Source organism: Leuciscus leuciscus (assembly GCF_965113295.1).
Source record: "Leuciscus leuciscus genome assembly, chromosome: 3".
NCBI lineage: Eukaryota > Metazoa > Chordata > Actinopteri > Cypriniformes > Leuciscidae > Leuciscus > Leuciscus leuciscus.
The window spans coordinates 53,534,854-53,558,998 of NC_138727.1; the positions used below are offsets into that span (position 1 = coordinate 53,534,854).

Below are 24,145 nucleotides of genomic sequence, written 5' to 3' on the forward strand. Positions count from 1 at the left end.
TTAGGGTCTTTTTGTAAAGTTTGTAACATACTTTGGTTAAATTTCCTCAATGGTTTTGTAAAACAACACCCTTTTTACCTCCTCAAAAACAGCTCCGTTTCGGTTCATGTCTCTTTAAATGATAATTGTATGGTGGTTGTGTCCACACACTGCAAAGACACATTTACATGCAAACACCATATAAAAGTGAATTTTGCATCCGATGATCCCTTTAATGAACTTTTTGAAGTGTCAAAGTGTCATTTGCGTAGCTGCCAATTGAGGGACAGAAAGCTCTCCGATTTTCTTAAAAAGATCTTCATTTGTGTTCTGAAGATGAACGAAAGTCGTATGGGTTTGGAATGACATGAGGGTGAGTAATGGCAGAATTTTCATTTTTGGGTGAAATAACCCTTTAATCCAACAACAAAAGAAAAGGAAAATAATCACTCATTGCTCTTGACTATTACTTTATAGCATTTTTTATTTGCCACTCTTTGACTTTAAAACCCTCTGGTTTACACCAGCAAACATATCCCAGATAGCAACATTGTTTCGGCCCAGATCCGGCCCACATCTGGCACTTGTGGAATGCGGATCTGGCCCACACGCAGCATGGAATTGATGGCACTTGGGTGGCCCACTCCTGTTTGCCAGATCTGGGCCACAAGCAGGCCATAGCAATGCCACATGTCAGCCAAGAGCAAAGAAATAAACCAGAACTGGACCTTATCTGAGCCATAAAATCTGTGTATATTAAATATGGAGTCATCCCAGCCTTAATAAGCCTGTTAACAAGCAGAATCACTGAAGGAAAGAAGAGAACAGAAAAAGAGACGAGCAGAAACACAAGAACTACAACTGACTTCAGACACAGTCTAAGATGAAATCAACTGAAGAGAAAAGAAGACATTAAATCTGTGAAGATCTCAGCAGAGGAGGATTAAACAACTCCACAAACAGCATTACCAGCTTCACTTATTACTAACCAGACTGACTTTATTCCTGTCAGACGTCTACAAAAGTTTTTATTGAGAACGAACAGAGGTTTAAAATCATCCATCATAACACAGAGGGACTGGAGTGTCATATGGAGGATTTAAAATGCCACCATGAGCTTCTCTTGGCTGATGTTTTGTGCCTCACTGAAACACACCTGTCAGGCTCAGCTGTTCCTGCTCATCTACATCTGGATGGATACACCATGTACAAATGCAACAGGCATGCATCCTACACAAACTATACACATTTGGCAAACAAGAATGGTGGTGGAGTGGCCATTTATGTGAAGAACACCTTTCAAGTTTGTCCTCTGATGTACATACAGAATGTTACTGACTTGGAATATTTGGTTTTGAAGATAGAAGCCCCCAAACAAGCACTTCTTGCAGTGATCTACAGAACACCAAGTTATAATTTGGCAGAGTTTTTGGCACACCTGAACGCCCTCTTGACATCTCTGGAGATCATCGATTTGAGGCCTCTAATCGTCTGTGGCGACTTCAATGAAGATCAGCTTTCTCATTGCAACAAACCTATTCTCAATTTCGCCCAGCAGTACGTAATTATGGCATATTTCTGTTACAGGCTCTGAATAATTTAAAATCAACTATTTTGTTTTACTTACATTTAGGGCTGGGCGATATATCGCATCACATTGTTATGCGCATCTCGTCAGTAAAGCCGTTTCCTTGATTAGTAGTAAATCACCATCACCTGCTTTCAGATGGAGCGGCATTTACTACAAAGAGCCATAGTTAACTGACAAGCTGAGCCATATCACATCAATATCGCGGAAGTATCGCCAGCGATAATTAATGCGATATGGCTCAGCTTGTCAGTTAACTACGGCTCTTTGTACACAGCAAAAACTCCAGTGTTAAATTAACACTCCTGGGAGTGTATATGAGTCCACACTCAAGAGTGTTAAAGTTAATAAGATAATTAAGTGATTAATTTAGTGATGATTGAGCATTATTGAAGACACCTGATGTTAACAAGCAGAATCACTGAAGGAGAAAATCACAAATTGTAAGCCACCGTTATGGTGATGGGTGTTTGCTTTAGTTGGGCTCTTGACGCTTATATTATTAACTTTAGATTTTGATTGGCTGTTGTATCTGAGTTATAGCAGTGAGATGAACAAAGAAAAAAAGTGATCTGATGGTGTTGGATATATTATGACAATCATCATTTGAACTTTATGTTTTTGATTTATGTTGTTGGTTACAGAATAACTGTGATTCTGCATAAATATCCAGAATTTTAGATATAATATAAAGGATTTCTTAAAAGTTCTTTTAGGCACACACAGACATCAAGATTCAGTCAATGCATCTCAACAATGGTGACGAGCAGAATATTCAATTAGGAAAAGTAAATTACATAGACAATTCAGATCATAATTTATTCATACCGCAATGCATGATGGGAGCCATTAATGAGTTGTGATTGGTGGCAGCCACTGCAACATGCTTTATTATTGTCACCATTGTTGAGATTCACAGGCTGATTATTGATGTCTGTGTTTCTAAATAAATTCATTTGAAAGTCTTTTGATCAGAACAAAGCTTATTAAATACTTTGGATTATATGAAAAACTCTGAAAATCATTTGCTGTAGAATCACAGAGCTGCTGTAATTAACAAGTTAAACCAAACTATCTCAATAAGTTTCATTTCTTGGATCACAACATGATTATGTCAAAACATAACCAACACCATCAGATCACATTGTCTCTTTGTTCATCTGACTGTTATAAATCAATAACAGCAGACAAGCAAAATTTAAAGTAGTAAACATATAAGGGTCAAGAGCCCAACTAAAGCAAACACTGATCATCATAATGGTAACTTACAATTTGAGATTTTCTCCTTCAGTGATTCTGCTTGTTAACATCAGGTGTCTTCAAGAATGGTCAATCATCACTCAATTAATCACTTAATTATCTCATTAACTTTAACACTCTTGAGTTGAGTTGAGTTGGAAAATTTTTAAATTTTGGTTTGACATTAAATCAAAATTCATGGTTTTAAGAAAATCGAAAAAAAAATTGCTGTAACAAATTACATAATTTTTTTTAAGTTAATCCAAAGTATAATTTTTTTCAGTGAAGTATTAAAGGCAGAGGTATAATCAATAAAAAAACACGCACATAAGCCTTTGCTTGTTGTAAATGGCTAGCAATTTTATCAACCATAGTGAGCGTTGCATCCTCTGTCGCTCTTTGCGATTTTTATGCAAATTGCAGTACATCTAGTTGCTCTGATATATATATGGTTTCAGGTGATAACTAACTACTCTTTCCATGCATTTAGCAAGTATTAATGTAAGAGCCACAGGACGAAAGTCCTCTAGATTTTTTGCTCTCACTTTTTTAGGAAGGGGTCGTATGATAACTTCCATGTATTTGGTACAATCTGTAAGTCTGTTAAAAACTGAAATAATTTTGTTAAGGGGTTAGTTAGTTCGTTTGAACATATCTTTAAAACTCTGCCCTTAAGGCCATCTGGACCTGGTGCTTTAGGGCCTAATGCATTTAAGGGACCATCTGATCTGGTCACCTGTCAACCAAATCGGCGGCCCCACTGGAATCCTATCACTTATTTCTTCAATCTTATTCCAATTGTCAGCTGCATCATATCTTCCATAAAACAAATTCAAATCATCTGTCCCTATAATAATATCATTATTTACATCTCTCGAGTCACGCCCCATCATCTTATTCAAGCCTTGCCAAGCACTCCTTGCATCTTGATTCGCTTACTGATCCTCTACCTTACATTTAAAGTAAATTTTTGCTTGTTGTATCACGGGCCTCAATATCTTCCTTTTAATTTTAAAACCCTCATGATTATTTTCACGAAATGCCCGATTCTTTTCATTAAGGAGTTTCTTTAAATCTTTAGAGAGCCATGGCTTATTATTAAAACTTTTCAATTACAACTAATGTGCTAAATAGTTTTGATTTGGTATTGACTTTGAAGTGCTACATATTGCAATACAATATTGTCACTCTCTATAGCAATGCTCTCCCACACATATTAAGCTATTGTAACTGCGCTTATTTCCATCGTTGGTATACGTGGCAGTGGGTGGAATAGACAAGAAATGTGCATTTTTCTACCGTCTTGCTAATAACGTTTCTTTAGTCATTCGGCAGTCTTGCAGCTTGAACCACTGCAGGAATCCACCCTTACAATGTAAAGACTTAAATAACATTGTATGCATACAATTTTGTGAGGCAGAATCAGATAGATGCAGATTTGACTTTGTGTGAAGATCAAATTATGTGGCTGCATTTAGCTGTGGCTATGTGTAAATTCATCATGCCCCCAACCGAAGGTGAGGAGATTTTACAATTGTGATGCAAATTTGAAAGATGGGAAACCATCTAATCTTTATATTATCCACATGATTCGTGCTCATGTTTGTTAAAGTCTTCTAACTGATTGTTATAATATTGCTGGACCCCATGCTGCAGTAACACAGGGTTTGTGATGAGAATATATTAATGGTACAACACAATTGTTAGATTCAAATTATCTCAGTCAAACAGGTTATTTCATGATGATTATAAAACCATCAACAGGTAACCATCATCACCTGATCTCATTTCACTTTAGCTTTCTTTGCTGCTGCAAGAGTGCTTTTGTGTTGAAGAGTAGAGCCTGTGCTTCAGTCCAGGAGAAGATCTGCAAATATTGATGAGATGCTGCATGTTGCTTTATTTAAAAAGCAGTTACTGTATTGCAGTGATGTCCAGATCCGGCCCACATCTGGCACACATGGAAAGATGATCTGGCCCACATGCAGCGTGGACTTACGGCACTTGGGTGGGCCACTCCTGTTTGCCAGATCTGGGCCAAAAACAGGCCATAGCAATGCCACATCTCAGCCAAGAGCAAAGAAATAAACCAGAACTGTAAGATTAAACAACTCCACAAACAGCATTACCAGCTTCACTTATTATCAACCAGACTGACTTTATTTCTGTCAGACGTCTACAAAAGTTTTTATTGAGAATTAACAGAGGTTTAACTATAATGTGTTTCATTTAAAGTCACCATTACAGTGAATAGTGTTTCCATTAGTTGGGCTCTTACCGCTTATTATATCTATGGCTGCTGTGACAGAGTGCTTGTAAAACACATTTGCAGCAGCAAAGAAAGCTAAAGTGAAATGAGATCAGGTGATGATGGTTACCTGTTGATGGTTTTATAATCATCATGAAATAACCTGTTTCACTGGGATAATTTGAATCTCACAATTGTGTTGTACCATTAATATATTCTCATCACAAACCCTGTGTTACTGCAGCATGAGGTCCAGCAATATTATAACAATCAGTTAGAAGACTTTAACAAACATGAGCACGAAAAAAAATCCACGGTGACACACTTAGATATCAAAAATCAGCACATGAATCTCAACAAGGGTGACAATATTTTTTTTTTTTAGATTAATTCAGAACATCACTGAAAAGCTACTAAATGCCACAACAAAAACAACAGCAAAAAAATAAAAGCACATATTTAGAATTAAACAAATTAATAGGACAATTTAGCTGCATCACTTGTTATTACTCAGTCCACTCTGTTAAGGGGCTGTTGTTGTTGTTGTTGTTTTTACAATAAATTCATAAAATCATAAAGAAAATAATAATAATTCAGTGACAATGAAAATTAGTTGGAATGTCAAAAATTAAGTACTTCAAAAAAAATGAACAAAAAACGCATTTCAGGCATTTGTATCTGTAAACTAAAAATGTAAAATAATGTGTTTGTGAGAAAGTAGTACAATACTGTATATTCTGATAGTTTATGAACTGATATGCTTTTAAAGGGAAAAAGAAGAGTTAGAATTAGAATCACAACTTGCTTATGTGCCCCTGCAGGGAGGACATATTTTTTAATCTTCCATTTCATTTTTTTAAAAATCTTACATTCCATTTATTTATTTATTTATTACCACTGTAAATGTTTATTTCATGCGATTAAATTCTGGACCGCCTCATTATTTTTGTTATGAAGATTTAAAAAAAAAAATTCTGCATAGTTAAAAATAAACTTACTTCAGAAAATAATCATCTTCAGTTTTGCTTTGTAAGGTTTTTGAATTGCTATGTGGTTGGAGATTAAAATGTTCTGGAAGTTTCATTATTATTATTATTATTATTATTATTATGTCAGGGTTCTTTACATAATCAGTGCATTGATGGTTTTGTAAATAACTAAAAAAATATAACTTTGTGAAACTTAAAAAGGTTCTCCAGTGAAATTAGAACTGCTGCTCATTGGATGTTTTGACATCGCTGAAAAAAATAATAATTAAACTTTCAGACATCATTGCAGTTCTGCAGTTTAGACATTTCATGACCCCTAAAAAATCAACAGAGCAGCTGCCAATTTACCAAAGGTTACATTTACATTTGCACGTCATTTACGGGAAAACTGCCCTCAATTTGACTGACATCAGCAAAAGTGTTCTTTCATGATAGACATCTTTATGTGGTTTTCAAGCCTGCCGATCATGAAATGATCTCCATTTGCTGGAGTAACAATGACAAGCTTACAGGAGGAGTCACTAAACGAAGTCTAGTGGACAAATCTGAACTATTGGTCTTTGATTTCTCTCAGGGAACTGAATTTTTTTAACAAACATTCAGAATCAAAGTATCCATTTACAAAATAAAAATTCTAAACATTTTCTGTTATTCGTTTCTCTTTCCTTCAATGATTCTGCTGATTAACATTAAGTGTCACCACTAATGGCCAATCATCACTTAATTAATCACTTAATTATCTCATTAACTTCAACACTGCTTCAGTGTTAATTTTAACATCCTGTAGTGTGGACACATATGTACACAGGAATGTTAATTTAACACTGGGGATTTTACTGTGAATTTTAAACATAGCAATACATGCTATACTGTTTAATTCTTCATGGGTGACCTTAAAGTCTCCCTTGTGTAATTTCCAGTAAAACAAACTGCAAACAAAACAAATAGATAGATAGCAGTTTGGACAGTGAGGGTCACAGAGGCGAGTATAAATCTGAGCTGCTGCAGGTTCACACACACACAGACACAGACACAGACACAGAGACACGATGGAGGTGAAGCTGCTGTGTCTGACTGTTGTTCTTCTCTCCTCACCCCTCCTCACACTGTGTGACCCGCTGTGAGTATTAAACACACCGTTTGCTCATAGAGTTACTAATAATCAGTTTTTAAGATTTCAAACGCTGTGATTTGATCTCCTCAGGTTTGTTCTGTCAGCTCCTAATTTGCTGAGAGTGGGTTCCTCAGAGAACGTGTTTGTGGAGGCTCAGGATTACTCTGGAGGAAACCTGAATGTGAGGATCTCAGTAATGAACTTCCCAAAGAAAGACACGGAGATACTGATCAAAACAGTGAAACTGACTGCAGAAAACAATTACCAGTTACTTACAGAAATAAAGGTGATACCACCTTATGTACTTATGTACTTATGTACAGTCTGTGTAATTCATTATTTACTATTGTACACTTTAATTTGTAAATTGAAAAATGCTTTTTTTTCTTTTTTTTTTCTTTTTTTTTTTTTCTGTTCTTTAGATCCCTGATGATCAGAACTATTTCTCTGCTGATCCTCTGGAGAAGCAGTATGTGTATCTACAAGCTCAGTTTCTATCCAAAACCCTGGAGAAAGTGGTCATGGTCTCATTCCAGTCTGGATATATATTTGTACAGACAGACAAGCCCATCTACACGCCTGCTAGCACAGGTACGATTATGTGCTAAAACATGACAAATTCAGATTTGCATGTGTGACCTTGGTCAAATGACTGTTAGAAATGTCGACCAAATTGACTACGCCACCCCCATTTTTCTGGGATGGGAGACCCTAACAATGATAATTTTAACACAGGCGGTTCAAATAAATGAACTAGAAGCCGGAGTACAAAAAGTTGATACTAAATTATAAAAATGACAGATACAATCCTTCACAGATATGTTGGTTGAAATAATAACCTGATTGGTAGCAATGTTGTTCAGAAAATATTTCACAAACTTGAGAATAGAACAAATCAAAACCCCAAAAAGAACCAAAACTGTACCACAACAACAACTCAATTTAAGAAAAACATTAAACAAAAGGAAAAAAAGGAAAACAATCAGAATTAAATTATTAAAGATAGGATAAACTAAAGAAAACCAAATGGTGAATCTGGAATTCAGATTAATTAAGCTGACAAATTATAATGTAAAAAACTTATATAAAGAGAAGACAATAATAGATATGGCACTCAAAATAAAACAAATAAAACTAGAATCATAAACTGGAGAACACACCACATGGGAGGAAACAAAAATCAAAAAATCAAAGCATATCAAACACACAAACCAATAAGACCTACCATACAGTGGTACAACAGTAAATAAGACAGAAAGATTTCACAAAATGAATACCATAAAAAACAAAAAAGATGACATGATTATCCAATAAACGAAAGATAAACAAAACACAATCTCAATTTCAGTGGGAAAAGAAACAATGACCGCTACCCAAAGAAGGTTTTGAAACCTGTAATTAAAACCAATTCACACTTTTATTACACATAAGAATCAACATATTCTACCTTAAAACAGATGTGTAAAATACTCACATATTCAATACGCTTTGTTTCACTTGGTTGACTGAGACATAACAGTCTCAATGAAAGGCAAAAGTGAGTTGTAACGCAGTCTATTCCGTACAACCGTCCGTAAATGCTGGCAGAACACACCACATGGTAACTCGACCGAGTATAGACACCAAGGCCGCATTAATACACGGGCTTACCTGGGCTAAATCCCAGGGGCCTTCCAAGTTCAGGGGCCTCGCATGTTCAGGTTCACGATGAGCTGAAAAGGTCATATTGTTTTGTAACATCAGATTTTGTCGCTGTATGTCGCTAGTCTCTATACTGTGAAGTCGCTTGTGAGCATTGGTAGTGCTGTCGCTCAAATGTTATTGGTAGACTGCACGTCTGGCCACATCTATAGAGCTGGTAAGTCCCGCCCCCTCCGCTAACCCCGCTGGACCTCTAGGTTGAAAAATCGTCAATGCAAGTGAATGGGAGAAAATAATTATTTTCTGGTCCCGTTTGAATTGTGCCATGAATGTGAACATATGTTGTCTGTGCATTTTTTAGATAATCTTTCATGTTACGAGTTTGACAGTATATGGTATGATTCTTCGGCTAGCAGTTGTGGAAAAGACATAACGAGAAAGACTACATGTCGCCTATGTGACGTCACCCCATAAAGTTGACTTACCCGTGGTTTTCGCCAACCTCAATGATTTTGTCCTCTCCCTGAAAGAAGGCGGTGAAGTGCACCAAAGACACAGTCATGTTTAGCGGGATCCGTGAGCTAGTGTCCGTATGCGAGTGGTGGTGACGTTTCAAACACGTCGAAAGCAGCGAAGAGTTGTAGTCCACAAAGTGCTCTCACACAAAGTCTAACCGTATCAAACTTCTACCCGCTAAATTGTAGCATTCTTCACACGAAAGATTATATAAAAAATTCACAGACAACATATGTTCACATTCATGGCACAATTCAAACGGGACCAGAAAATAATTATTTTCTCCCATTCAATTGCATTGACGATTTTTCAACCTAGAGGTCCAGCGGGGTTTTACGGAAGGGGCGGGACTTACCAGCTCTATACAAAACACGTTCTCAGATGAACAAGTCATCGGCACAGGAATAATCCTAAAACACATTCGCAGGTAGCCGAGCCCAAAAGCAGAGTGACAGCACACTGCGTTCTCTGATCAACAGGTCATCAGCTCAGGGATAATCCTAAAACACATTTGCGGCCATATTATACTAACATATCTCCTATTAAGATCGACTCCTCTAAAAAAAACTTGTTTACTCTCACTGAATTTTCAGGCAGAGCATTAACACACAAGCAGTTCTTCCAATGCGCCAGTATAGGAGAGACCACACACACACTCGTTCATTAAGCGGAGAACGAGAACAAACGCTGTTTCATTGACGCCCGCGAGACTTTAAAAGGTGCTCTAGGTAACTTTCTAACCTTAACTGAACAGCTTCGGAGTCAGTGGAATGGTTATATTACTTATTTCGGGTTGAATGGTGGTGGTTTCGCACCCCCCTGGTGCCCGAGAGTGGAAAAAACTCACTTGCAACTTTGGGTGGCCCGCCGTCAGGAAGTATCGCGTGATATCAGGTATCGCGATGTAACGAATTGCTTGACGGCACTGCACACGTACACGCCCCCATTCAAGCACCGGCTAGCTATAAGCATAGGGCAACGATAGATTGAGTTATGGCTGAGCCTGTAAAAAAGAAGCAGAAAGCTAGGAAATCTTTGTCGGAGGACCAACGAAAGAGGAAACGGGAGACTGACCGAATTCAGAAGTCAGACTCCAGTAAATATCGGACCGGCTTTTTCAGAATGGCGAGAACTGAGAGAAACAGAAGCCTGCAAAACGGATGCTGACCTGGCTGCTGTTGCAAGTACACTCAAAAAAAAATTTGTGTCTAAACATAAGATTTATGTATTTGAATTGCATATAAAATTTCCATGCATTTGGATTACATAGTTTTAACATAAACCAATCAATAATCTGAATGTGATTCATATTTTTAAGTTATATATAAATGAAACAGATAAGATTTATGTAATTGTATTAATAAACTGAATGTGATTCATATTTGTCAGTCATATGTAAATGAAACGGGTAAGATTTATGTAATAGTACACAGAAAAACGCCCATGTTAAATTAACACTGCTCAGTGTTCATATGTGTGCACACTACAGAGTTAAAGTACCATTGAAGCAGTGTTGAAGTTAATGAGATAATTAAGTGGTGATTGAGCATTAATGATGAACACCTGCTGTTAACAAGCAGAATCACTGAAGGAAAGAGAAACACAAGAACTACAGCTGACTTCAGACACAGCCTCAGATGAAATCAACTGAAGAGAAAAGAAGACATTAAATCTCTCAAGATCTCAGCAGAGGAGGATTAAACAACTCCACAAACAGCTTTACCAGCTTCACTTATTACTAACCAGACTGACTTTATTTAATTTCTGTTTGAATGATATCAATAGTTGTATTTTAAGTCACCATGATGGTGTTTAGCGTTTGCTTTAGTTGGACTCTTGACCCTTGACTCTTTAATATAAAACTGTATCTGGCTGCTATAATTGTGTGTTTATTAAACACATTTGTTGCAGCGAAAAAGCCAAGAGAAAATGAGATCAAGTGATGTTGGCTGTTTATTGATGAAGGTGTAATCATCATATTGTGGCCTGAATCACTTATCTTTTTCAGTGTCTAATGCTTTGATTATTGGGGTTATGTGTTTTTATTTCGTTTTATTTATTATGGTAGATTTGTGACCTGACAGCATTAGATCCAACAGGTAATCCATCCATCCATCCATCTTCTTCCGCTTATCCGGGGCCGGGTCGTGGGGGCAGCAGTCTAAGCAGAGATGCTCAGACTTCCCTCTCCCTAGACACTTCCTCCAGCTCTTCCGGGGGGACACCGAGGCGTTCCCAGGCCAGCCGGGAGACATAGGGCCCTATTTTAACGATCTGAAACGCAAGTGTCAAGCGCAAAGCGCAAGTAACTTTGTGGGCGGGTCTCGGCGCTGTTGCTATTTTCCCGGCGGGATAAATGACTCTTGCGCCAGGCGCAAATCTAAAATGGGTTGGTCTGAAGTAGCTTCATTATTCATAGGTGTGGTTTGGGCGTAACGTGAAATAAACCAATCAGAGCGTCATCTCACATTCCCTTTAAGAGAAGACGCGCTTTTTCCATAGCGGATTGCTATTGTAACGGCGGATTTGCCAGGCGCGCGCCAGGAGCGGTTCACAGCCAAGGAGAGCAACGCTCTCGTCACGGCCGTAAAAGAGAGAAGTTACATTGAAATGGAGAAACCCACCCAAATTAACTTCGGTTAAACAGGCGTATGATAATTTGGGTAAATGTGTAAGCTAGATGTTTGCTTTTATAATAAATTGTCTATCTATCTATCTATCTATCTATCTATCGTAATAATGTATGATTTGCAAAAATGAAAACTGCTGCTTCTGTGTAGATGAGAGAATCAAAGTGTATGCGCGTTGTGCACACGCTTCATTGATTATGTCCAAGCATGCACCCTTAAAATAGCATATGAATAACATGCACAACGCGCCACTGACTTTTTCCTGGTTAGTGGCGCAATTGTTTTCTAAACCTGCAAAATAGCAAGAAGGAACGTTTGCGCCGGAACACGCCTCCTCTTTGCGCTGAACCGCCCCCGGGAGCGCAAGTGTAGGCTATTTCCTAACTTACCGACGTGCTTCTGTGGAGGGAAAAGTCCGCTTTGCGCGGGTGCAAAATAGGAATGATACATGCGTCGGTGTCCAAAGTCACTTGCGCTGGGTGCAAGATAGGGCCCATAGTCTCTCCAGCGTGTCCTAGGTCTTCCCCGGGGTCTCCTCCCAGTGGGACATGCCCGGAACACCTTCCCGGGAAGGCGTCCAGGAGGCATCCGGAAGAGATGCCCGAGCCACCTCAGCTGACCCCTCTCGATGTGGAGGAGCAGCGGCTCTACTCTGAGCTCCTCCCGAGTGACCGAGCTTCTCACCCTATCTCTAAGGGATCGCCCAGCCACCCTGCGGAGAAAGCTCATTTCGGCCGCCTGTATCAGGGATCTTGTCCTTTCGGTCATGACCCAAAGCTCATGACCATAGGTGAGAGTAGGAACGTAGATTGACCGGTAAATCGAGAGCTTCGCCTTGCGGCTCAGCTCTTTCTTCACCACGACAGACCGGTACATCGACCGCATTACTGCAGAAGCTGCACCGATCCGTCTGTCAATCTCCCGTTCCATCCTCCCTCACTCGTGAACAAAACCCCAAGATACTTAAACTCCTCCACTTGAGGCAGGAACTCTCCACCAACCTGAAGTGGGCAAGCCACCCTTTTCCGACTGAGGACCATGGCCTCGGATTTGGAGGTGCTGATTCTCATCCCAGCCGCTTCACACTCGGCTGCAAACCGTCCCAGTGCATGCTGAAGGTCCTGGTCTGATGAGGCCAACACGACAACATATTCCGCAAAGAGCAGAGATGAAATCGTGTCGTCACCAAACCTGACACCCTCCGGCCCCTGGCTGCGCCTAGAAATTCTGTCCATAAAAATGATGAACAGAACCGGCGACAAAGGGCAGCCCTGCCGGAGTCCAACATGCACCGGGAACAAGTCTGACTTACTGCCGGCAATGCGAACCAAGCTCCTGCTTCGGTCGTACAGGGACCGGACAGCCCTTAGCAAAGGACCCCGGACCCCATACTCCCGGAGCACCCTCCACAGGTCGCCGCAAGGGACACAGTCGAATGCCTTCTCCAAATCCACAAAGCACATGTGGATTGGTTGGGCAAACTCCCATGAACCCTCCAGCAACCTGTAGAGGGTATAGAGCTGGTCCAGTGTTCCACGGCCCGGACGAAAACCACACTGTTCCTCCTGAATCCGAGGTTCTACTATCGGCCGTATTCTCCTCTCCAGTACCCTGGTATAGACTTTCCCAGGGAGGCTGAGAAGTGTGATCCCCCTGTAGTTGGAACACACCCTCCGGTCCCCCTTCTTAAAAAGAGGGACCACCACCCCGGTCTGCCATCCCAGAGGCACTGTCCCCGACCGCTACGCGATGCTGCAGAGGCGTGTCAGCCAAGACAGCCCCACAGCATCCAGAGACTTGAGGTACTCAGGGCGGATCTCATCCACCCCCGGTGCCTTGCCACCGAGGAGTTTCTTGACTACCTCGGTGACTTCAGCCCGGGTGATGGACGAGTCCACCTCTGAGCCCTCAGCCTCTGCTTCCTCAATGGAAGACGTGACGGCGGGATTGAGGAGATCCTCGAAGTATTCCTTCCACCGTCCAACGACATCCCCAGTGGAGGTCAACAGCTCCCCACCTCTACTGTAGACAGCGTTGGTAGGGCACTGCTTCCCTGTCCTGAGGCGTCGGACGGTTTGCCAGAATCTTTTCGAGGCCAGCCGATAGTCCTTCTCCATGGCCTCACTGAACTCCTCCCAGGCCCGAGTTTTTGCCTCCACAACCATCCGGGCTGCAGTTCGCTTGGCCTGCCGGTAACTGTCAGCTGCCTCAGGAGTCCCACAAGCCAACCAGGCCCGAAAGGACTCCTTCTTCAGCTTGACGGCATCCCTTACTTCCGGTGTCCACCACCGGGTTCGGGGATTGCCGCCTCGACAGGCACCGGAGACCTTACGGCCACAGCTCCGAGCGGCCGCTTCGACAATGGAGGTGGAGAACATGGTCCACTCGGACTCAATATCTCCAACCTCCCTCGGGATCCGGTCGAAGCTCCGCCGGAGGTGGGAGTTGAAGATCTCTCTGACAGGAGACTCTGCCAAACGTTCCCAGCAGACCCTCACAGTACGTTTGGGTCTGCCGAGTCTGTCCAGCTCCTTCCCCCGCCATCGGATCCAACTCACCACCAGGTGGTGATCAGTTGACAGCTCCGCCCCTCTCTTTACCCGAGTGTCCAAGACATACGGCCGCAGGTCAGATGAAACGACCACAAAGTCGATCATCGACCTACGGCCTAGGGTGTCCTGGTGCCACGTGCACTGATGGACACCCTTATGCTTGAACATGGTGTTCGTTATGGACAAACTGTAACTAGCACAGAAGTCCAATAACTGAACACCTCTCGGGTTCAGATCAGGGGGGCCGTTCCTCCCAATCACGCCCCTCCAGGTGTCACTGTCGCTGCCCACGTGGGCATTGAAGTCCCCCAGTAGAACGACGGAGTCCCCAGTCGGAGCACTTTCCAGCACCCCTCCCAGAGACCCCAAGAAGGCCGGGTACTCTGCACTGCCGTTTGGCCCGTAGGCACACATGACAGTGAGAGACCTATCCCCGACCCGTAGGCGCAGGGAAATGACCCTCTCGTTCACCGGGGTAAACTCCAACACATGGCGGCTGAGCTGGGGGGCTATAAGCAAACCCACACCAGCCCGCCGCCTCTCACCATGGGCAACTCCAGAGTGGTGAAGAGTCCATCCTCTCTCAAGGAGTGTGGTTCCAGAGCCTAAGCCGTGCGTAGAGGTGATCCCGACTATCTCTAGTCTGAACCTCTCAACCTCACGCACAATCTCAGGCTCCTTCCCCACCAGCGAGGTGACGTTCCACGTCCCTAGAGCTAGTTTCTGTGTCCAGGGATCGGGTTGTCGAGGCCTCTGCCTTCGACTGCCGCCCAATCCTCTCAGCACCGGCCCCTTACGGTCCCTCCTGCAGGTGGGACCGACCAACAGGTAATCAAATAATATAAAGAATTTTAAAAACATTTAGTGCATTAGACTTTCTTTTCTACATTATTACTTAGACATCAAGAATCAGTGTATGACTCTCAACAATGGTGACAATCAATGAAATGTTTCATACTGCAGTGCATGCTGGGTACCACCAATCAAAACTCACATAAATATCTCCCAGCATGCATTGCGGCATTAATAAATTAAGCATCTGGATTTTTTGTAGCTTTTGTCACCATTGTTGAGATGCATATGCTGTTTCTTGATGTCTGTGTGAGTCTAAGTAATGCCATAGATGAAAGGTTTTTGTGCACTATAAAAAAAAAAAAAAAGAAAAGTATATTGTTTGATAAACAACACTGCTAGATTTCAAGCTGTAAAATCAAATGGCTTCTGTTATGAATAAAACAATATAAAAAAAAAAAAACACAAGTCCTATATAATCAAAGCATTAGACACTGAACAAGATCAGTAAATCAGGCAATTACATGATGACGACTTTGTCATCATTAGATTAGATTAGATTAGATTCAACTTTATTGTCATTACACAAGTACGGGTACAAGGCAACGAAATGCAGTTTAGGTCTAACCAGAAGTGCAATAGCAGCAAGTGCAGGATATACAGTGGTTCCATAAGTGCAGATCATGGATATGTACTGAATAAATATAGAGTTGAATACTATAATAAACAAAAATTTACAGATAGATTTGTCCTATGAATATAATATACAGATAACTATTACTGTGAACAGAATTTACAGCTAGATATGTACTGAATATAATATACAGATGGCTATTACTATAAACAGAATTTTACATATAGATATGTACTATGAATATATATACAGATGGCTGTTACTATAAACAGAATGTGAGCATAATATACAGATGGCTATTACTATAAACAGAATTTTACAAATAGATATATGTATAAGTTAGGCTAAAATGAGCAGTATAACAATGGATTTAAAGTAGTGCAAATAAAGTTTGGACAGAAGCTATCCGAGTGAAAGTGCAGTGGAAAGTAATTGCATATTACAGTTAAAGTACGGTATTGCAAATGTATATGTAAACAGTCGGTACTGTAAATAAACAGTCGGCAGTGCAAATTGAGCATATTCCAGTCAAGGTAGTAGTGCAAGATGCATATGTAAACAGTTGTTACTATAATAACAGTCAGCAGTGCAAATGAACATTATAGTATTGCAAATAACAAAATGGAGGCAGGTGTGAGGAGGGAGAGGAGAGTCAATCAGTATGTGAGGGGAGTGGGATCAATGAGGGTTAGAGTTTAATAAAGAGACAGCTCTGGGGAAAAAACTGTTCTTTAGTCTGCTGGTCCTGGTCCGGAGGCACCGGAAACGCCTGCCGGAGGGCAGGAGAGAAAACAGTCTGTGGGCTGGGTGAGAGGAGTCTTTAAGGATGCTGCGAGCTCGATGCAGACAGCGTTTCCTCTGGATGTGCTCGATGGCAGGTAGTGGAGTCCCAGTGATGCGCTGGGCGGTTTTCACCACCCGCTCCAGTGCCTTGCGCTCTGCAACAGAACAGCTCCCATACCACACTGTAGCACAGTTGGTCAGGATGCTTTCTATTGCACAGCGATAGAAGTTCACCAGGATAGTGGAGGAAAGCTGATTCTTCCTCAGTGTCCTCAGGAAGAAAAGGCGCTGGTGAGCCTTCTTGACCAGGCTGGAGGTGTTGGTTGTCCAGGTCATGTCCGCCGAGATGTGGGTCCCCAGGAACTTGAAACTGGAGACACGCTCAACAGCCATTCCATTGATGTGGATGGTGTCGTGTGTGTCTCTTGACACTTTCCTGAAGTCCACGATGAGCTCCTTCGTTTTGGTGGTGTTGAGGAGCTGGTTATTTTCAGTGCACCATGTGGCCAGGTGCTTGATCTCCTCCCTATAGGCAGTCTCATCGTTGTTGCTGATGAGACCAATCACCGTAGTGTCTTCCGCAAACTTGACGATGGAATTAGATCCGTACACAGGCTTGCAGTCGGAGGTGAAGAGGGAGTAGAGAAACGGGCTTAGCACACAGCCCTGTGGTACACCAGTGTTGAGTGTGATGGACGTGGAACAGTTGGAGCCTGATCGAACATTCTGGGGTCTGTTGGTCAAAAAGTCCAAAATCCAGTTGCACATGGAGGTGTTGATGCCCAGGTCTCCAAGTTTGGCTATTAACTTAGTTGGGATGACAGTGTTGAATGCTGAGCTGAAGTCAACAAACAGCATGCGTGCATAAGTGTTCTTATTTTCCAGATGTGTGAGCACAGAGTGCAGTGCCATGGAAACTGCATCCTCTGTGCTCCTATTGCTACGGTAGGCAAACTGGTGTGAGTCCAATGTGGATGGAAGAGAGTCTTTTAGGTGTGCCAGGACCAGCCGCTCAAAGCACTTCATTACGATGGGTGTGAGTGCTACAGGGCGGTAGTCGTTAAGGCACTTCGGGCTGGAGTGTTTTGGCACTGGCACAATGGAAGTGCATTTAAAGCATGTTGGTACAGCTGCTTGGGCAAGAGACAGGTTGAAAATGTCTGTAAAAACCCCAGCGAGCTGCTCCGCACATGCCCTGAGTACGCGTCCAGGGATGTTGTCTGGTCCAGCAGCCTTGTGCGCGCTGATCCTGCTCAGTGCATTGCAGACATCTGTGGAGGAGAGTGTGATCGGCGGGTGGTCAGCTGAGGATTTGAGCTTGGTGGCAGTTTCTCTGTTGTCTCTTTCAAAGCGAGCATAAAAGTCATTTAGCTCGTTCAGGAAGTTGACATAAGTGGCTGCGGGGGTGGAGTGAGAGGGTTTGTAGTCACTGATGGCCTGAATGCCCTGCCACATGCGCCGAGGGTCAGCGTTGGAAAAGTGTCCCTCTATCTTAAGCTTGTAGCAGTGCTTGGCCTCTTTGATGCCCCTTTTCAGATTTGCTCTGGATGTGCTATAGGCTTGTGCATCTCCTGATCTGAAGGCAGTGTTGCGTGTCTTCAATAGGAGTCGCACTTCCCTGTTCATCCATGGCTTCTGATTTGGGTATGTGGTGATCTGCTTCTGGGTTGTAACACTGTCAATGGTGGTATTGATATAATCCAGTACAGAGGAGGTGTAGCAGTCAATGTCCGTGTGAGAGCCACTGGTGGCTTGAGAAGCAAACATACTCCAGTCTGTGTGTAGAAACCTTTCCTGGAGTGAGGAATCTGCCCCCGCAGGCCACACCTTGATGGTCTTCACTAATGGCTTCACGCGATTGATGAGAGGTGCATATTTGGGGGTGAGGAACAAAGAAAGGTGATCTGACTGTCCCAGGTGGGGGAGGGGTGTCGCGACGTAAGCTCCAGCCATGTTTGTGTAAACATGGTCTAAGGTTTTGTTTCCTCTGGTGTGACAGGAAACATGCTGGTGAAATTTCGGTAGCACTGACTTTAAGTTTGAATGATTAAAATCACCCGCAACAATAAACGCAGCTTCCGGGTGAACAGTCTGTTGTTTACTGATGGCTGCGTGAAGTTCTTTCATAGCAAACTTGGCATCAGCATCCGGGGGAATATAGGCTGCAGTTATAATAGTGGAAGTGAACTCCCGCGGTAGATAAAACGGTCTACATTTAACCATGAGAAACTCAAGGTTAGCTGAACAATGTCTCCCAACAATAGCAGAGTTTGTGCACCAAGCTTTGTTAATGTAAATGCACAATCCACCACCTCTGGTCTTACCGGAGCCATCTAATGTTCTATCCGCCCGGAATGTATGGCGTCCCGCTAGCTCAATAGCGTTGTCCGGTATTCCGCTGTTTAACCATGTTTCCGTGAAAATTAGAACATTACAGTTCAAAAGTCTCTTGCTGTATGTGATGTTGAGTCGAATCTCCTCCATTTTGTTCAACAGCGACCGTACATTGGCAAGGAAAATGCTGAGTAAAGAGAGCCGGTGTGGTGTTAGCTTTAGCTTAGCTCTTAGTCCTCCGCGCTTCCCCCGCCTTTGTTTACGATCTCGACGCCGCCTGCGAGCACTTCCGCCCGGCCGGATCTCAGGAAGGAGTCGAAGGTTGTCCTTAAAACTGTCGGAAATTCGCAAACCAATATCCAAAAGCTCACCTTGGGTGTACGATGTTAAGGCACAACTGTTCTGCACGAACAGACCCGAAATGAGCAAGAAAAATACTGCTAAATTGCAGAATCTGGAGAGAGACTTCGAGCCTCGCGATGTACTCGCGCCGCCATCTTGGCCATCATCAATAAACAGCCAACATCACCTGATTTTCTCATGGCTTTTTTGCTGCAACAAATGTGTTTTATAAACACACAATTACAGCAGCCAGAGAAAATTTTATATTAAAGAGTCAAGGGTCAAGAGCACAACTAAAGCAAACGCTAACCACCATCATGGTGACTAGAATACAACTATTGATTTAATTAAAACAGAAATTAAATAAAGTCAGTCTGGTTAGTAATAAGTGAAGCTGGTAATGCTGTTTGTGGAGTTGTTTAATCCTCCTCTGCTGTGATCTTCACAGATTTAATGTCTTCTTTTCTCTTCAGTTGATTTCATCTGAGGCTGTGTCTGAAGTCAGCTGTAGTTCTTGTGTTTCTCTTTCCTTCAGTGATTCTGCTTGTTAACAGCAGGTGTTCATCATTAATGCTCAATCATCAGTTAATTATCTCATTAACTTCAACACCGCTTTAACTCTGTAGTGTGCACACATATGAACACTGAGAAGTGTTAATTTAACATGGGCGTTTTTCTGTGTACTATTACATAAATCTTACCCGTTTCATTTACATATGACTAACAAATATGAATCACATTCAGTTTATTAATACAATTACATAAATCTTATCTGTTTCATTTATGTATGACTTAAAAATATGAATCACATTCAGATTATTGATTGGTTTATGTTAAAACTATGTAATCCAAATGGATGGAAATTTTATATGCAATTCAAAAATCTTATGTTTAGACATAATTTTTTTTTTGAGTGTATCTTTGGAATAAACTGTGTTTAATATTTAAATTTCAAGTAATTTTGACCTCAGGATGTTTGCTATTGTCTGTAAAGGTTTTTATTATGATCGCTGTCTGTTACGGGCTTACTAGAACTTTGATGTTAGCATTGTCATTAGCAAACACGTTTGATTTCTGTAGTTGTTTGGCCGTTCCTCTGTCGTTTTTATTTGTGTAACTTGCACTTTTATTTTATGTCACTAAGGCCTCGTTTACACTGCAGGTCTTGATGCCCAATTCTGATTTGTTGCCTATATCCGATTTTTTTGACTGTCTGTTTACACATTCTTTAAATTGTGACCCATATCCGATTCATGTGTTTACACTTGCCATATAGGCTACTATCTGAAACATATCGCGCATGCTTAAAGGGTTAAATTCTCTTGCACAAATAGACGAACACAAAATATGTTTCATGCTCTGCGATATGCAAAGTTGCCAAACACCACTTTTGAATAAGAAACAATGTCTATAAAACTCGTTAAAACTCCACGAATCACAAGCGTGTCGGTGAGAACACTCGTTAAAACAACATACACACAGCCGAACTTGACTGCACATCACATATTTGACATTATTGATACTGCTTTCATTCGTAATGCAACGGACCGATCTACGGCACATACATTAAGGGCTGTTCACTGTTATACAATAAAGAGCCTGCACAGCGACAAGAAATAGAAATTAACACAAAAAAAAACTGCCTAGAGCCTGTACTTACACAACACTGACAGGAGTTGCGCTCAGGAGTAGAGCAGCTGTGAACAATTTTCTTTTTTCTTTTTTGAGCGGCTGCGGACAAATTCTTTCTATGCACACACAATATTACATCACAATCTGCGCGTATGTTTTAAAAATATAATTGAATATGTAAATAGTCCTAGCACTTTTTAAATTTAAATAGCCCACTTAAAGCGTTTATTACAAATAAATGACTAATTGCTTGAAATGAATAAATGTAAATTAACAAAAATTTTCGTTAAATTTACAGTCATATGAAAACACTTCCCGTGACCCTCTCCACATTCCTCTCCTACGATGACAACGTTTCGTCGGGCCATCCGTCCCTTTGCAGATCTGCGTCGGGGTTTCTCTCGTCATTAAACCGCGGAGACGTTGCCTAATGCCTCAGAAAATCCGATCTTCCTGTTTACATGACAGTCGCATTGGCACATATCCGATTTATTTCCACATATGAATGAGGCCTGAAACCGATCTGGAAATATCCGAATGCATGCGTTTTTTTCTTGTTTACACTGTCATAGAACACATCCGATCTGTGTCACATGTGAGCAAAAAATCGGAATTGGGTCACATTTCACTGGCCGTGTAAACGGGGCCTATGTCAACGCGTCTAATAATAGGCAATAAACATGTTACACATATCATGATCGAGCTAGAAAAAAACGTTCTGATATTTTCTTAGACAAGCAAAGGTAAACCGTCATTCTACCAAATGAACTTATAGACCTTGCTAATATAACTTTAGACAAATATTAGCCTCCGATGTATATTTTTTATGCCTCGGTAGACATACCGTTAACTGGTTTTGAAATAGCCGGTTCCTCTGCTCAGCTGGGTTGCTCGTGGCGAGGGGAGAGGGACAACAGTTAGTTTTTATGACAGAGTGTTTGAAAGCATTTACTAACAGACACTACCCACTAAGCAAAATGATGTCCAAAAGACGTCACAACGTCTCACAGAGAGAGAGAGAGAGAGAGAGAGAGAGAGAGAGAGAGAGAGAGAGAGAGAGAGAGAGAGAGAGAGAGATTTCAAAAAATACAACCTATAATATTCAACAGGCAATTTTCGGTCCATTTTATTTCGCATTGCAAATTCGCTTCCACAAATTCAGTGGTTCAAATTCGACAGTAAATTCGACAGTAAATTCAACATTGACATCCAGGAACTGCAGGAAAAGCAGTAGATTGCCGAGCATACTCTCCATCTACTGTTAGTCGACCTCACCAGCAGGGGGTGCAAGCGCGTGTTGTTGACGAAGACCAGCCACAGTTAGAGCAAGCCATTCATTCATAAAATGAAAATGATTATCTGGGCCAGTATATATGTGGAAAAGATAGTAGGGTAGGAAGGGGGGGGGTTCACCTGCAACTGAAAGGTATATTTTTTTTAACCTGTTTTTTTGTAATCCTTAAGGTGTCTAGAAAAGGAATTTTGATGTTCCCCACGCAAATTATTGTCCCATATGTGATTTTTTTTGGTATCATCTTTTGTGTCCGTGCTTGATTTTCATTTAAATCTACATAGAATCTGAACAATACATCCTACAGACACAATCCACCCCATTTTCTCTTCGTCTTTGCATGAGGAATTGATAGATATGAGGATGGTCATGATTAGATGATGTATGGTGCATTAAAACTCAAATAAACGCAAACAAATGTAAAAAATCTGTGACATTGGATCACTGGAACTCTTCCCCTATGGACCCTATTGATATATGTTTTCTAACTTTTGTATTTTTATAGTCTTTACGATGTCTAATAAGCAAATGTTGATGATCCCTACTTGAAATATTGTCACATGTTGGTCCAAATGAACATCTCCCATAATAAGGAGTTACTATTCAAACCGTTATATTGGTATTATATTTATTGAAACAAAACAGAAAACCACTCATATAGTCAAATGTGTGTATATATAGGGTATAACAAATCCCCATTAAAATAAACTGAAATAGAAAAAAGTGATTATAATCAAAGGTCAAAAGGTCAAGGGCAATGTCTATTCATCATACAGCAGGTCTTCATAATCGACCTCTTGCTCCTCGTCTTCTTCACCATCTCCATCCATCTCTTTGACTGTTTCCTCTAGCAAGTCAGTGAGTGAAGTGGGGAGGATAGGTCCACAAGACCACACTGGTTCCAGGGTACCCTCTTCAGTCTTTTCCCAGCCTTGGCCAGGATCATGGGGCTTGGGACACCAGAATATCGGTGTGGCTGCTCTCTTGTAGTTGGCCAGACGGTGGTTGACACGGTTGATGTGTGAGACCAGGTTGTCTCTGCAGGGCGGGAGCCGGGACAAATCCACCTTGAATCTGGTGGCAAGCGTCTCTGTTATGTCCGCTCAGGACAAATGAATCTGTGTTCGTTTGGTAACGCCTCGCTGCATGTTTAGGTTGCAGCTGTTTTGGTCTGAAATGTTTGGTTCCGGTTTGTCCGAAAAGTAAAGAGTTGCATGCATAAATCTCTCGTCCAGCGTCCTTTTTTATACACAATTGGCGAGGAGGATGGCTGAATTTTCTCTTCCTCCTCCACCTCCTTTCCTCGCACTTCCCGGTGAGCCTACAATACCATGGAATCGCTGGCATCAGTCTTTTGAAACATACCTACAAGCTACGGGACTAGCCGACGTGAGTGCAGTTCGGAAAACAGCATTGCTGAGGCACTGTTTAGGAGTCGAGGGACAACTGGTACTGGAGACGTTAACTGGCAACGGGACAAATACATACTATGCAGGGACAGTGAAACTTTTAAAAGACCAGTTTGCTGCCCCACAGAGTGCTTTATTGAGACGGTTTATGTTTAGACAACGACACCAACTACCAGGGGAGTCCGTCCATCAGTACGTCTCCAACCTAAAAGGTTTAGCCAGCCATTGTAAATTCGGCGCATTGACAGACGAGATAATACGCGATCAACTGATTGAGCACACTACACAGGCTAAAATCAGGGAGACGTTGCTACTCGAATCAGACGACTTGACACTAGCTAAGGCTGTTGCCATTGCATTCCAAATTGAAAGTGCAGCAGAATGTGCAGCTAAATTAACACAGACAGAATCATCATTAAGCCAAGCAGTATG

At 41.6% G+C, this 24,145-nt stretch overlaps 2 protein-coding genes across 9 annotated transcripts in view; both read left to right on the forward strand.

The window, feature by feature from the left end:
* LOC309493628 (complement C3-like) overlaps positions 1-24,145 on the forward strand; it is a 528,795-nt gene that overhangs the window by 150,612 nt on the left and 354,038 nt on the right. The window lies entirely within an intron of this gene.
* The window catches only part of LOC309494715 (complement C3-like), a gene marked incomplete at its 3' end in the record, with an annotated part of 130,628 nt that continues 113,493 nt past the window's right edge, over positions 7,011-24,145 (forward strand). The window contains exons 1-3 of the mRNA XM_082164126.1: positions 7,011-7,163; positions 7,248-7,443; positions 7,580-7,748. Coding sequence (XP_082020252.1) covers positions 7,093-7,163; positions 7,248-7,443; positions 7,580-7,748 — 436 coding nt within the window. The 5' untranslated portion in view covers positions 7,011-7,092. The remainder of the gene's footprint in view (positions 7,164-7,247; positions 7,444-7,579; positions 7,749-24,145) is intronic.